This window comes from Phytophthora sojae (assembly GCF_000149755.1).
Source record: "Phytophthora sojae unplaced genomic scaffold PHYSOscaffold_3, whole genome shotgun sequence".
In the NCBI taxonomy this organism is placed as follows: domain Eukaryota; phylum Oomycota; class Peronosporomycetes; order Peronosporales; family Peronosporaceae; genus Phytophthora; species Phytophthora sojae.
In genome coordinates this window covers 3,068,471-3,084,343 of record NW_009258117.1, presented here as the reverse complement: position 1 = coordinate 3,084,343, position 15,873 = coordinate 3,068,471, and the positions used below count along the sequence as shown (strand labels likewise).

General features: G+C 51.0%; 4 protein-coding genes across 4 annotated transcripts; 3 read left to right on the top strand and 1 right to left on the bottom strand.

The window, feature by feature from the left end:
- Positions 1-1,695: 1,695 nt before the first annotated feature.
- On the top strand, positions 1,696-2,513 carry PHYSODRAFT_312961 (hypothetical protein; the record flags this gene model as incomplete). Its single annotated transcript, XM_009524621.1, has 3 exons — positions 1,696-1,800; positions 1,846-2,259; positions 2,307-2,513. 3 exons carry the CDS (start codon positions 1,696-1,698, stop codon positions 2,511-2,513), a joined length of 726 nt encoding a protein of 241 aa, XP_009522916.1.
- Positions 2,514-3,070: 557 nt separating this feature from the next.
- PHYSODRAFT_285382 (hypothetical protein) lies at positions 3,071-5,487 on the top strand. Its single transcript, XM_009524620.1, has one exon. It carries the CDS (start codon positions 3,209-3,211, stop codon positions 4,346-4,348), a length of 1,140 nt encoding a protein of 379 aa, XP_009522915.1. The 5' UTR covers positions 3,071-3,208; the 3' UTR covers positions 4,349-5,487.
- Positions 5,488-7,068: 1,581 nt separating this feature from the next.
- PHYSODRAFT_298419 (hypothetical protein) lies at positions 7,069-8,918 on the top strand (the record flags this gene model as incomplete). Its single annotated transcript, XM_009524619.1, has 4 exons — positions 7,069-7,107; positions 7,183-7,643; positions 7,700-8,417; positions 8,505-8,918. 4 exons carry the CDS (start codon positions 7,069-7,071, stop codon positions 8,916-8,918), a joined length of 1,632 nt encoding a protein of 543 aa, XP_009522914.1.
- A 1,177-nt stretch (positions 8,919-10,095) lies between these two features.
- Positions 10,096-12,303, bottom strand: PHYSODRAFT_298418 (hypothetical protein; the record flags this gene model as incomplete). The annotated part of the gene is made up of 4 exons (XM_009524618.1): positions 10,096-10,474; positions 10,627-11,036; positions 11,124-12,140; positions 12,208-12,303. The coding sequence occupies 4 exons, from the start codon at positions 12,301-12,303 to the stop codon at positions 10,096-10,098; spliced, it is 1,902 nt and encodes a 633-aa protein (XP_009522913.1).
- Between the last annotated feature and the right edge of the window lie 3,570 nt (positions 12,304-15,873).

Below are 15,873 nucleotides of genomic sequence, written 5' to 3'. Positions count from 1 at the left end.
GCCTGAGGAATCGTTCAGCGTCACTAACGTAGCCTATCAAATCGATATCCAACAGGTTGATATTATATGACACTATACGTTATTCGATGTGAAGATTACCACGGAGTCGAGAACTCGGCCACCATGTAATCAATCATTTCCACTTGGATTTTGGTTTTTGCGATCGAAACGGTGCATCCTATCCAACGCTGCCCATCATCGACATTGGTTGCTCAAAGCAGCCATCTCGACTAAGTTTCGACGGCAATAGTTATTAAATACCCCAGCTCTACGCTAGTCGCCTCCTTAAGCGGGGTGCTCGTAAAACCCTGGGCTTACAATAACCACTGCCACCAAGCTTCGCGCCAATATAATTCGTGCTAGCTCGACCTCCCTCTGCTCTGTGCATTTGGCACGCCAATGAAGCTCTCATACATGACAGCGCATTCCGTGGCAGCCGTACCTGCCAAATTATGAGATGGGGCTGGGTCGACCAGGCATCGTAACAGACCAATATACCAAAGTAAGTATTTTAAATAATAAACTAACTACATGTAACCTGGCAATCGACTTATTATCAAATCTTCGTTACCTTACATTGGTTTGTGGATACCACAGAACGAGCAAGGAGCAGCTACACTGTACCTGCGCTCTGTTGCGCATCATGGAATTTATCAGATATTATGGGTAACAACAGCTCTCTATTAATAGCTTGGTGGACCTGCACAGACTGAAATTCTTGATCGACGCAGTGTTGGGACTACCCGTGAATTAGTCCCGGTGTGAGAACGATTCACACTCGGCCCCATGAATATATCTCTTGCCAGGAACACAAACACGGTTGATAGCGACTTGTAGAGCACATTCTCTAAATCATATGCTTCACTTGCCATACTAATATTTAGATCTTTGTATGGTGCCTAATTCAAGATTTCCAAAGTGCCGATTTCAAGTCCAAATGGGCATTAGGCACAATTAGTTTGATGATGCTAGCCCACTGGGTAAAGGTCCCAGGAAGTACGCTCTTGGCCGGAGTTCAAATCCCACCAAGGACAAAAAAGGAAGAAGAATAAATTGATACACTCTCCAATCAAATATCACATAAAAATCATTCAACAATCATTACCTCTGACACCCAATTCACCCAACAATTCAGTTTTCCAAGAGCGTCAACCAGCAATAACCAGTTAATCAAATCATCAGTTTGAGTTTGGTGCCTGGTTGGTATTCTACGTTAGGTAAGTAAAATTTATACTTACCTAACGTAGAATACCAAAAAAACTGTTTTCCCTAGCCCAGTTGCTACTGCGCTAGATAAGATAAAAGCACCGAGAAATACATGCACCAACGACATAACCATCAATGGACCACTATTTACTATAGAACCGAGCCTGAAGCCATTCTCTTAAACAAGGACATTTTGAAAACCCCATTTAGGTACTTTGGATTGTTTATGTACATAGTGCCTAGTTTGTTGATCCCTGAGTATAATGCGTGCAAACTACTACTGCCGGTTGTGGTAGTTTACTGTCAGCTCCGGTTCCTCCCACGAACGATAATCAATTTTCGGTTCTCACCTGGATTCTCTCGTGGCGGCCATAGTGTTCAGGTCACACCTGGTAATGAGAACGCTTACGCATTGCTCGGGGCGAGGAAGTTTATTTCGCACGTCCGAGTATCAAAATGCCCATTCACACTTTTGCCACCAAGCAACACATGGCTATCTCCAACCACGGGTACGGCGCCATCGCCATGATCACCATCGGCACGCTCTACAACGCCGTGGCCATGATTCTCCCCATGTGGACTGTCAACTCCACCGTCAACTCGGCTCTCACGGACTAAGTCGCCAGCACTAACTTCAAGGCCGGCCTCATGAGCTTCTGCATCGACAGCGAACTCACGAACACCAGCACCGCACTTGACCACTGCTTCTACTACAAGTTTGGCTCTGGATACGAAGAGCTCTCCGTCATCGACGAGAAGGTCTGGGCCGAGTACTCGCAGTACGCCACGTGCGAAGGCTACAGCAAGGCCGGCGATGTGAGCGACGCCGAGCGTCTCAAGTACACAACGGTGCTGGCCACTGCCGCCGGTATGGACGCCGAGCAGTTTAACAAGTTCCTGGACAAGTCGTGCGGTCTGCTGGGTATGGCCACGATGACCTTCGGCGGCATGAGCATGTCGAACGGCCTGATGGCCATCATCGCGATTGTCGGCGCTATCACATGCCGCAAGGGCGACAAGAAGTGGGTGGGCGGCGGCTTCTTCCTGGCGGGCGTGGCATGTTTTACGGCCATGCTGACGTTCTGCTCTGGACAATGCAGGCCGAGCCTCTGGGCAAGAAGGACGACACGTCGCTGAAGACGGCGTTCTTCCTGATGATCATCGCGATGCTGCACTACCCGCTAGCCATGTTCATGTTCTGGAAGCACCTGCAGGAGCAGAACTCGACGAAGGAAACGGAGGACGACCAAAACACCTTCATTCTCGAAGCATCCGACAGCCGAGGCGGCTCCCGTGCTTACATGTAGACCAATGAAAGCGCTAAGATGTTGTAATGCAGTGTATGTATATCGATCCCGACTCACGTTCTCTCTGTTGTGGTAGTAGGAAGCCTAGTGCTGACGGAATGAGCGAGTATACAAACATCGAAGATCCGGCAAGGTCACGCCATGGGAAACTTAACGAGGAAACTGCGGGCCCGACAGAGACACAGAGTCAGCAGCCGCACGAATGTTTCTTTGTTTGAGAGAGAGATCGTTAATTAACTCGTCTTTCAGTAAAATACCTTTCATGCACTAAAATACGCTCTAACGTTCCAATAGAAGGCATCAGCCAATCAGAGTTCACTTCTGTAAGTCGCTGACGTGGCAGATAGCAATGACCGCCCCGCAGGGCCCCGGGGCCTTCAGCGGGGTGAACGTGGGCTCCCTATTGCTGCTGCTTGGCGGCGTCTTTGCTGTGTTCGCGGCGCTACTTGCTCGTCACGGCTTCACGGGCAGAGACCACGGTACCCTATACATAGTCAAAACTACATGTAATGCTGTGAGTGCACTCACTAACCAAACTCTTTATTGTTTGCCAGTGGTGGGCATCGACTTGGGCACGACGTACTCGGTGGTGGCCATCTCCCAGAAGAACAACGTGACGGCGATTGCAGACGCCCAAGGCCACGTCCTGGTGCCGTCCACCGTGGCGTTCCTACCCAATGGAGGTTCGTTCAACAATGGCTACCTTGTTGCTGTACTTCTGCTATAATATTAACGCGGCACCTGTGGTGGATGATGGAGCAGAGGTGATCGTGGGGAGGAAAGCTCGAGCTCATCGCACAACGGACCCGACGCACACTATCTTCAACGCCAAACGGTTCATCGGTCGGAGCTTCGATGACGTTGGCGAGTCGGAGGTCGACTCGAACGGTGTGTCGCCCTACGAATTCACAGTCAAGCCGGTGCTCGACAACGCCCACGACGGCGTGTGCTTCGCGCTTGGCTTTCCGGGTCAGCAGGACTGTGTGACTCCCGTGCAGATCGGGAGCGCGGTGGTGAGCCACCTCCGCAGCATGGCGCACCGCTTCGTCGGCCACGACCAGATCACCAAGGCGGTGATTGCGGTGCCTGTGGACTTTAACGCTCGACAGCGGGACGCTACCGTTGCGGCATTTCGAGTGGCTGGCTTGGAGGTCTCGCGCGTGCTGGAAGAGCCGACGGCTGCGGCCATTGCCTACGGTCTGCACCAGGACCCGAACGTGAGCTTCATGCTCGTGTTTGACTTTGGAGGCGGCACGCTGGACGTCTCGCTGCTCTTTGCGCGCAATGGTGCCATCAGTGTCCTTGATACGCTGGGAGATAACCACTTGGGAGGCGAGGACGTAGACGCGCTGCTGACCGCGTGGCTCGTGAGGGAGTTCGAGGCACAAATTGGCTCACGCATTACCTCCCGAGGGGTAGAGGGCGAGGAAAAAAGCTTGGACGACGACGCGACAGACCCACCGTGTACATTGGCAGGCGTCCGCCGTGCTGCAGAGCTGCTGAAACGTCGGCTGACTGACGCTACAACAGCGAGCGCTACTTGCGTCTGGAGTGAAGGTGGAAGCAAGGCTCGAGTTGAGGTTAAAGCTTCGCGAGCACAGTTTGAAGAACTGTGTGGGCCGTTGTTGGAGCGCACGATGATCCCAGTGCGCGATGTCCTGGAGGCGAACAACATGGAGACGGAGGAGATCGATGCGGTGGTGCTAGTCGGAGGGTCCTCGCGCATCCCGTGGGTGCGTCAGCGCCTCACGACGATGTTCCAAGACCGGGCGCCACTTTCAACTATCGATCCTGACCTCGCCGTCGCGTATGGAGCCGCGCGAACGTTGGATTAGATGATAGCTAGCGGCAATCAATAGAGGACGACAATTTCATTCATGCTAACAACCAGCAACCTACGCCTGTGAGCTCACCACCAATAGAACACCATTGCTATCTTGGTAAGCTCGTTGATTGTCGTCTTTCACGAGTCCCTAATGCGTCTAGAGGGCAGTGATCGCGGTTTGCGCTAGCATAGAGAACAACACATGCGCAAATGTTAGCCTGTGAAATCCTTACAAATCTGTAATAGCCAACAAACTCCCTTACCAATCTCGGCGAGATCAGGAGATGCATTCGCCGCGTAAAAGTCCTGGATGTGGTCGAGTGCAAACTTCTCCAGCCGCTCATTGATTCCGTCGTCGTCCTGGTCGGCGCGGTAGCCACGCTGCGCCGCGATCGACTTGGTGCAGCTTACGAGCGCGAAGTACGCGCGCAGGTTCTGCTTCTTGTTGAGCTCGATCGAGTGCGCGTAGTGCTTGCGCGCCTTCAGCAGGTTGTCCAGGCCGCCGATCGTCGAGTAGATCTAAATACACAGCCATACAAGCGTTCAGGACCTCTCCATTGTATGCTGACTCTGCACGTTTCGACGTACGTCAGCCAGGCGGCTGTGCGCGATGGAGTCCATGGGGTTCAGCAGCACCAGCTCCTCGTAGCAGAAGGCGCCGTAGCGGTACGCGCCCATGGACAGGTACGTCTCGCCAAGCTCCGTCCACTGCGAGAAACACCAGAAGAATAAAACCACGTTTCAGCACAGTTAAGCCAGCACCCTCCCCCAACTGCACCGCTGCAACGTACAGCCGCCTGGTCCGTGCCGAAGCTGCGCAGGAACTCGTTGAGCGCCGTGACCACGTCCGCCGTCTTCTTCTGCGCCTTGAGCACCGCGATCTTGCGCTTGAGCACCAGCGCGTTGGCCGGGTTGGCCTCCAGCAGCTCGTCGTACAGCGCCAGCGCCTTGGCGAACTCCCCGCGCTGCTCCAGCTGCATGCCCTCGAGTCGGGCGACGCGCGAGCTGCCCGGGAACTTGGTCTGCAGGGCCTTCAGACACGTCTGTTTAAACACCGACACGAATACAGTAAAAGCCGTCATAACGATGATGATACACACACAACCTCGCTGTTTCAACGACGCAGGAAGGTTATTCACCTCCGCCAGCTCGTCGTCGTGCAGGTCCAGCGCCGCGATGAACGTCTGCTCATGCACGCTCCACACTGGGTGGCCGTCGTTATTAACGATAAAAGCGCGTTAAAACAGGTTGAAACAGCAATTGAACGAGCATATCCGGGCGCATACGGTACGTACGCTCGTCGCCGAGCCCCCAGCTGTGCTTGGTCACCAGCAGCTTCCCCACGCTCGCGACCGCGCGCGGCTCGCGCATCTTCTCCTTGCGCACGTAGTGCAGCAGCTCCAGGCAGCGGTCGCGCGCGCCGCTGCGCTCCGCCACCGCCAGCTTGCGCTCGAACTCGTGCTGACCCATTATAATATAATTCGTGTATTAATACGTCTAGGGGGGTATTCCCGAGTTGGTCATTAATTATAACTACCTCGATATAGTGACATATGACGAGAACTGTTCTCGTTCAAGAACTGTTCTCCTCTCTATTAGACCTTAAAACGAGTTTGTCAGCGCTCTATCAGACTCTTAGCACTACACGATTTTGCTATGATACACTTGTCGAAGACTCAGGTCGTTCCAGCCGAGATTAGCTACTCGCTATTGAAGGTGATCTTCGTTAAATACTTTAGCAAGTCTGAATAGCTTAGCTCGGGGCGTAGGATTGATCTAATCGGTAGTTTGGCGCTATATCGGAAATTTCACAATAGACCTGGGAAAATGCTCAATGACTTCGCAACCACCCAGCACGCTGTACTTGTCGGTCAAACTGGACACTTCTGGCCTTACTTGGCGCCGGTCTCGACATCACCGGCAGTGGCGCCGAGTCCACTTGTGTACCTAACAAACGACATGCCTGCATACAGTGGAGCTCGAGCGCCCCGCGAAGAAGCATTCGACAGTTGCCTGGTTAATTCAGCTCAATGAAGCCCAGCCTGCACGGCGTGCGTCTGCTGCTAGCCTGCCGCGAGCTTCCATGCGAAGAAACGTGACCGCAAGCGTTGCGGTCCTCATCCGCAGCATGTTCCGCATCCGTCGCGACATCGAAGGAGCAGGTGCAGGAGGGATGATAATGACGCGACAGTGTTTAACATCTTAAACAAGTGAGTCTAAGTAGTCTGCCCGAAGAGATTAAGCGACTTTGTGTGTGCCATGCACTCGATTAGAACCGAGTATGGTCGTAAAATACTGAGTGACTTCGGAAATATCAAATCTCCGTTGCTTTGTTGCTTTTCCCACCATTTCACTTTGCAACGAGTGGGCACAAATACAACAACGAATTTCGCAATAGATCACCTACTCGGTTTGAGTTCTATTGGATGCCACAATCATCAGTCCGAAGCCATCAATACCGCCAAATACGTCTTCAAGCTCTACGAAAAAGTAGGAAATAGCACTGGTACCACTGAAAAGCTGGCGATTTTGCCGATTTGCTGGGCTATTTCGTAACTTGTAACATGCCTTGTAACATGCGCAATACAAAATCATATACAGGATGGACGTGCTGCCTATTCGGGCACGCTTCATATGACACGAATCACTATGAAGCCTTTAATGTATATTTTACCGAGCTCTATCAAGACGCCGCAGTCATCAGTGAAGAAAATGCAGGCGGCAGACAAAATGGGTCAAGGCAAGCACAAGGCGAAGAGGGGCAAATTGGTCAGTCGGCGGTGTACCTGCCTATGGATATTCGTGCTAATGATCGACGCCATGCCTAATGGCAATATACTGTAGGCCTACTTGTCTATTCCTAGTGGTGGCGCGAGCAGCCGGCTTAGTGTCAGCAGAATTTCCGAACCTGAAGACGAGTGGGTCTTCAGGGTGGACGATGTTACCAGTGGTGGAGCAGCGTTTGTCGCTGGGATTCGCACCGGTGACCACTTCTCAACGTTCCAGTGGGCGACCGCAGAGAAGAAACCCTGGGACGCTGACACGCTGGAGGCCCTGGAAAACCCGGACTCCGAGTCTGATGGTTTTGCCATTGTGTCCATTTGCAAAAAGTATCCCCTCGGAGACGATGAAAAGGAGTTTCAGAAGTATCGGGACTCGGCTATTCAGAAGAAACAGGTACATGTATGCATGCATGCACCAAACCAAACCAACAATGAGATGGGTCGACTGACTAGGTGTGATGTTGCTGATGCCGCAAGTCCACATGGAAAACCAAGGAAAAGCTCAACCAACTCCCTCAATTCGTGAGAGACTGGGATATAAAGCACCCCCTATTTGAGTGATATCGCCATGGAACCAGTACTGGGAAAACGACGAAGTACCAACCGAGGCACATCGAAAAGCCCCGACTGAAGAAACCCAAACGTGCATTTAATGGCAGCGATTGCGATAGCGAGAGCAGCGAATGGGACTCCTGTGTGTCATCTCTTGGGCCGTGCGAAAAAGACGACGAAGACGATGATGAAGAAGAAGGCGGTGACCAGCTTTTGCAGCAAGAGGGAGGCGACGGAGAAGAAGATGATGAAGAAGAGAGCAAAGGCGACTCGAATGCACCTGAAATCTTGGCCGCCGAACTGTGGGGGCCGGCTCAGGGCTTAATGCCACCTGAAGTCGAGGAAGTTTTAAATCCGCGACACCAGTCAGGCTCACCAGCACCTCTCAATACTTCTTCGCCAGCTGAAGTTCCTCCTCCTCCTGTTGCAGCTCCTCCGACTGCTGAAGCTGTCCTACTGCAAGTCATCAAGGAAGCTAAGAACTACTCTGGAGCGATATCGTCAAGCTCGGAATGGACCTCAAGGCTTTTTGACTTGCTGGGAGTGTCGACGGGGAGCTTTCTTGAACAATTAGGCAGACCTTCGCCTGCGGACTTTGTCGGTCTACTCGAGCAAACCGTGAAACCACTCGCGGAGTGGTCCTCGCTCGCGGGCCAGGACGATGGGGACATGGCTGCGAGCATCAACCGGATCGTGGATGCAGCTACTCTACTGCCGTCGAAAGCCAGCGCAGAGGTGAACGTGGTAAGCTTCGTAGAGCGTTGTATCCCCCCCCAAGACTGCAAAGGTTGATTGTTACATACTTCCTTGTGGTTTTGGTTGTGCTGATAGGAACCAACAATGGAGCAGATTCGCACGCTGGAAGCAGACGTCGAGTCCACCTCGGATCCCGATCGAGCCAAGCTGCGGCGGATCAAGGCGGAGGAGAAGGACATGGAGGTTTGCATGAAAATAACGGGCCTGCTGTCCGCCCAGCGGGAACGCATCGACTGCTATGATCAAATGATCACGGAGCGTCAGGGCTGCTGCCATACTGTCGTTGTCCCAGCGACCCCGGGTGGCTCGGAAGTGGCACGGGAGACGTGCACAAGGGCTAACGAGAAGGCGACCAAGTTGTCGGAAGACTTGTTCTATGCTTCCAGCAGTGTATTGGGCGTCATGGACGACCAATCGCGCGACTTGGTGTATAAATTCACTTTTGAGCAGCAAGTATCGACTCTAAGATGCAAAGCTGCGGAGCTGTGAGAAGCGGACAGCCAGGTAAGAGGAGATGTGGGGGGCGAGCGAAGTGAATCGTTCACAGTCACTATGGGCTCACAAATATGGCGGTATGGTGTTGTGTGGTAGGAGTCGGTGCTAGCTCTCGAGACGCTACTTTCGGAAAGTGTTGAAGCATTTCATGCGCTCTGGAAAAACACGGGGATCGACTGGGCACTTCGCTGTTGGAATATGTGATTCCGTATCGGATCGTAAGACGAAGAGAGAGCACGATCGCGGTCGCTATGATAATGAGCTTAAGCATTCCTGGGAGATATATCCTGATGACCAAGATGAGAAGGTGATGGCCAGACTCCAAGAGATTCAAAAGTTTATCAAAGGTCTAGAAACGCGGTCCCAGGACGTTATCAGATCGCAGGAAAATAGGCGGCGAATGAGCGTCTGGAGCGCCTGTTGAGGGAGTCAAAGGCAGACGCGAGGCTTTTGTATGAAAGGCTTGGGGGTGACGTTTGGAAGTACGAAGAACACCGTGCTGCTTGGACCAAGTTGGCCGAGTCCCTGCCAGAGGTAATGTACAGGTCTTTATATTACATGCATTCAAGTTGACGGATTTTGCATGTGTCTGTGTGTGTGCGTGTGGATCTAGAAGCGCAATGCTATGAGCGCATTAGGTTTTAGTCTGATTGTAAGTCGCCCCTGAATATTCTAGTGCTGCTGCTATGCCAAACAAACATCTACTTAATAATGAGCTTTACTAAACTTCGGTTGAGAACGGGCCAACCTCGTGGTGTTCTTTCAGATGGGTACGCAATAAAATCGAATTCTTTGGAAACGCACATGGGTGTCGTGTGATATTATAACAGCCATCAAACTTCTATGTTTTCAGCCCCAGGACGTCCCACGCAGCCACGTTGTCGAACGCCAGCGACAGAAGGCGGTGACTGCTCCAGGTACAGGGATAAATTATGCAGAATATGCGATTGAACAGGGACCTGACCAAAATCTAGGGGTGAAAGCCTTTCGTGCAAATACTCATTTGGCCGCGAGCGAGTTAACCGAATGGAGTGGGCCGTATTTTGCATATGGAGCTTACACTATACCGAGCGTTCTCACCACGACATGTTACTACAACACAGTTTGAAGCCAATGATTTTTTTTTCAATTTCGTCTTAGAGGTAGCCATCACTGACAGGGATTTGACGAGCTACTTCCATTCAATACAATCGCCTTCGCCCATCAATATCTCCTCACCAACCCTCGAATTCAGCAACCTTGCATGGTCCTTCGCTTCACACAATAGCCGCTCAACACGATCTGTCCCTGGTCTCCACAGGTTAGCCTGCGAGGTGATAACTCCCCTCATCTCGGTCCTTAGCGTATCAACCAACCCTTGTAATTCGTCATATCTTGACCTCATTCTTTCTTCTTGGTCACTTGGGTACGTGTCTTCATAGCGTGTGGAGGCAAACTCGTAACCTGCAAGGTGTTTTTTCATCTTGTCCATACGCCCGAGAGCGGAAATCACATATTCCAACAGCGAAGTGCCCAGTCGATCCCCGTGTTTTTCCAGAGCGCATGAAATGCTTCAACACTTTCCGAAAGTAGCGTCTCGAGAGCTAGCACCGACTCCTACCACACAACACCATACCGCCATATTTGTGAGCCCATAGTGACTGTGAACGATTCACTTCGCTCGCCCCCCACATCTCCTCTTACCTGGCTGTCCGCTTCTCACAGCTCCGCAGCTTTGCATCTTAGAGTCGATACTTGCTGCTCAAAAGTGAATTTATACACCAAGTCGCGCGATTGGTCGTCCATGACGCCCAATACACTGCTGGAAGCATAGAACAAGTCTTCCGACAACTTGGTCGCCTTCTCGTTAGCCCTTGTGCACGTCTCCCGTGCCACTTCCGAGCCACCCGGGGTCGCTGGGACAACGACAGTATGGCAGCAGCCCTGACGCTCCGTGATCATTTGATCATAGCAGTCGATGCGTTCCCGCTGGGCGGACAGCAGGCCCGTTATTTTCATGCAAACCTCCATGTCCTTCTCCTCCGCCTTGATCCGCCGCAGCTTGGCTCGATCGGGATCCGAGGTGGACTCGACGTCTGCTTCCAGCGTGCGAATCTGCTCCATTGTTGGTTCCTATCAGCACAACCAAAACCACAAGGAAGTATGTAACAATCAACCTTTGCAGTCTTGGGGGGGGATACAACGCTCTACGAAGCTTACCACGTTCACCTCTGCGCTGGCTTTCGACGGCAGTAGAGTAGCTGCATCCACGATCCGGTTGATGCTCGCAGCCATGTCCCCATCGTCCTGGCCCGCGAGCGAGGACCACTCCGCGAGTGGTTTCACGGTTTGCTCGAGTAGACCGACAAAGTCCGCAGGCGAAGGTCTGCCTAATTGTTCAAGAAAGCTCCCCGTCGACACTCCCAGCAAGTCAAAAAGCCTTGAGGTCCATTCCGAGCTTGACGATATCGCTCCAGAGTAGTTCTTAGCTTCCTTGATGACTTGCAGTAGGACAGCTTCAGCAGTCGGAGGAGCTGCAACAGGAGGAGGAGGAACTTCAGCTGGCGAAGAAGTATTGAGAGGTGCTGGTGAGCCTGACTGGTGTCGCGGATTTAAAACTTCCTCGACTTCAGGTGGCATTAAGCCCTGAGCCGGCCCCCACAGTTCGGCGGCCAAGATTTCAGGTGCATTCGAGTCGCCTTTGCTCTCTTCTTCATCATCTTCTTCTCCGTCGCCTCCCTCTTGCTGCAAAAGCTGGTCACCGCCTTCTTCTTCATCATCGTCTTCGTCGTCTTTTTCGCACGGCCCAAGAGATGACGCACAGGAGTCCCATTCGCTGCTCTCGCTATCGCAATCGCTGCCATTAAATGCACGTTTGGGTTTCTTCAGTCGGGGCTTTTCGTTCGTGCCACGGTTGTTAATGGCGGACTGCTGCTCAAATTCAGTGCTTGGTTTAGACATTACGTCACCAAAATACTCGGATAATAAATCAGCACTGAAGTCGTTGCGGTACTCTGGTTGCTTAGCTCTTTTCCGCGTAGCCTTGTGAGCACGAGCTTTCCGGCGCTTAACCGCCAGCTTTGAGGTGGATGGGAGAGGTGCCGTAGATTCTTCAGTAGAATCGTTGATATGTGGAGATTCCGCGCCTTCATTGCCACGCGGAATCGGGTTCTGACTGTCCCAGCTCTTCACGAGAGCAGGGAGGGTACTAAAGTCTCCAATTTTCTTCAAAGTGCACTAATAAGAACGTAACATGCATTAGACGTAAGTTGAAAGAGCTATTGTGTAGATATCAAGCGCTTACCTTCTTCATCGCAATGAAATTCCTGCGTCTGTTGAAATGCGCGAGCTCGTCCTTCTCGAGAAAAATATTCTTCTTCTTCTTCTTCACAAAGATCATGACGAACGTTTCATCGCTTTAGCTGCTAGAGTGCTGTCGCCCCAGCCTGTCTTTTGTGGCGGCGACACGAACTAGTACGCGCTCACAAGATCCCCGTCTCGAATCCACAATACGCAGGACCATACTTTACCACATATACAACCTCGAACTTCCATTTTCCTTCTGGCTTAGCCGCCTTGCGAACAGAAAGCCCGTAGTTGGAGGTGCTGTCTGAGCGAGACACATAACACTTCGGGACATTTAAAGTGAAAGCGCAGAGTAACTCAGCTACCTTGCACGATGGTACATGTAGTACAATCTTAGAACCGGTCATGCTTTCGCGAATTCCACTCTGTGCCGTTTTGTTGTGCGCGATTGATGGATAACGAAGTATGAGTGAGGGGAGAGAGGGTACTTAAATACGTTAATTGAGAAGCTTTTACTCTTTCGCAATGCAAGAAACTGGACGTCGACAATAGCCAGCTACTTTCCAATCCCAGCACTGCGGCGCTTCCTTCTGGAATCATACACATAGGACGGGGTAGTTCCACTTGTAACACACGAGTTTGTCGAAAATCGACGTCTCCATACTTACATGTTGAATCCCAATACAGTGGGGAGACGATTAAGGCCAGCCATGTTAGCACTTGAGTGCGATATTTATTAATATCAAAACTTGGAACAAATTGGTCAACATTTATCAGAACCTACAAAGCGAGCCACCCTGCGGTTTGACAGTCCGTGTGCGTAGCACGCGGATGCAAACCCAGGACACAGCATCGACTTAACGAGCAAGCGGAGGCGACGCGTGCGAGCCGAAGCGTGCGGGCGTAGCGAGCCTTTAGAGTTGATGGGTCCGCGCGTAGCGGGGCGATAGTGAAAGCGAGTTTATACTGGGATAGGAAGCAACGTTAGTGCTGCTATCGCAGACCAAATAGGATTATATCCGTGGTACGTCAAGTCAAAAGGTGCCCCTCTTGACACCTCACTGGTACATTGTCCTGAAACCGGTGTGACCCCGGTGCCGCACTGGGCCCTCAAAAAGGTTTATCCTGGGAGGACAGCTAGAAGAGCTGTATGGACAGCCTCACACAGATTAATTCGTCGAAAAAAAGTTGCTTGTACCTCAGGCAACATTTAAACAACATTTCGCCACACCATACTCACACAATCGTACACCATACTTACACAAATATAGCCATATTGACATCCCGACCGTAGGGACACAAAGCTAATTGACAATGAAATGAGGACAGCGTTAGCGACAAGAGAATGCAGGATGACCAATCAGCCTACAACTACACTGTATTCCATATATGTAGTTCCTAGTTACTGACGGATAACTGAGGACGTCTTACGTCCACGCAGCTAAGCTCTTGGCCTACAAATTCAACCTGTCCGCCTGGATCTCGGGCAGCCTCGCTGGCATTACACCTTTTCAACTTCAAAATGGCAAATTGCTAGTTCAAAATGACAAAACGTAAGTTCAAACTGTCACGAATAGAGCTCACAATCTTATATACGAGCACGATTGGCTGATACAGCTCGCTGTCAGCCAATAGATATTCGACACTCTGTATTTCTATATATCCCACTATTACAAACAGTTCTAAGTATCGGATTACAAAGTATTGCCGTATTGATTTTACATTTTGACGTATTGAAAGTTGAAAAGGTGTAGATCATTGGCTCCATATAAAAAATGGTGATCGGCGCTGCAAACGCTTACGTCCTTAGCTCTTGGCCTACAAACTATAAAATCTGTCCGGTAGGCAGCTTCGCCGGCAGTAGATAGTTGGCTCCATATAAAAAAGGAAAATTCCGGAATATGACTCAAAATGAAATTTTGTGCAAAAGGCGAGACAAGGCTTTGTGCCAAGTGCATTTGGCCACCGATAGCGGCCAGCACCTGAATGCCATGCACGTCGCTGAATGCACCATTAGTGTCAGTATAGCACTGGGTAAACGCGAAGGCGGTGCCGGTGTAGGCATCGCCCTCTGCTGATAGTTGTTCTGGTGGAGTACGGTCGCCTTCTGTGTCGCTTAAGCGACACTGCCCACACTGCATAAAGCATCACCGACGGCTTGGATGCCTTACTCCCCATGTCGCCGCTGGAGGCAACAATGTCGTGGCCCAATGCCTAGCAAATGCTGCTGAACCTGAAATATGTGCTCTCGACACAAATCCATCTATCACCTTTTGCACAAATTTTAATATTGAGTCACCTTCCTGAAATTTCCCTGAGAAAAATGATGGTAGGCGCTGCAAATGAGGGGCTTCGCCCCCCATTTGCTACTTGCATGTGAACATAGTACGTAACCACTGTTTGATACTGATGGTTGTTGTTTTGGATTTGGCTTAGCTTTGTAGTGGCGCCAAAACACTCGACCACTCAGTAGGTGAAGTATTAGCACAAGACGTGGCTACTTCGCAGCCAAAGAAGACGTCTATTAGTTTCTTCAAAGTGTTCCAGTATGGAAGATATAGTTGTACTCGAGTTGGTAAAATCGAGCTAACGTTAGATACAAACGAGCAGACTTTTTGGCATTTAAAGTAGTCCTCCCAGCCTAACGCAACGCACCCTTGTATGCGTTGGCAAGCTGAACTGGTAGAAACCCATTACACCGGTATGGCCGCGGTACCGCACTGGGCCCTCCAAAAGGTTTATATGCGTGGGCAGATTGAACCGGTAGTAACATATATCGAATGATTGAAGCGGACGAACTGCTGCAGAAGCATACAAAGGTAAACATTTTCATTTTCTACAAGCTACAAACAGATCCCGAGCAAGGTTCGTTTTATCACTGTGTATAAGCACCGCCAAGGCATATCATGTATCTACAGTTTTGAGGTGAATTAGCGGACAGACGCTGCGGCTGCGAAGCAGGCGCAGGAGATGCCCGTGATTCGTAAAAGAAAAAGCTCATAATAATAGAAAGCGATCAAAAACCTCCTATCCCAGGCCCTAGTTCTATTTGTTCCAGGCTCTGTTAAATGTTGACCGATTTGTTCCAGGTTTTGATAAAGGCACTTATTGCTGTTACAACCTGAAAAATGAGACGAGCCTGGAGTTACCGACAGCATCCAGAACGGCATCCAGAACACCCAGACAGCATCCAGACAGCATCCAGACATGATAGAGCGAGTCGTACCACCACCTGAACGGCTAGGGTATACGTTTCCGGTTAGTTGTAGTGTGGGAGAGCAGGCCACGAACTGGCTTGTAAGTACAGCGCCACGATGGAGCTGTATATGGTGGAGCCTCCACCATTTACTCCACACTGTCGACTATAGGTATTCTACATATTGCACCTGTGCTTCGCCTAGTATTAGTGTCTGATGCGCTAGACAACTACATGTACATGTAGTTACTTAGATAACTACATCTTGGACGCGTGCGATAGACTAGCTAGAACAAGATCAAACGAGGCTAAACTTTCGTACATGGATTCATGGTGATACAGTTACGGCACTAGGTTTCGACGCTTACTTGAAGACAACAACACAGCCGTGAAGCATGCTACACTCGCCATTGCCCTTCGGTGCTGCACGGCAATTGACCACGTCGCGTAGCATGGGTTGTCGAGGAA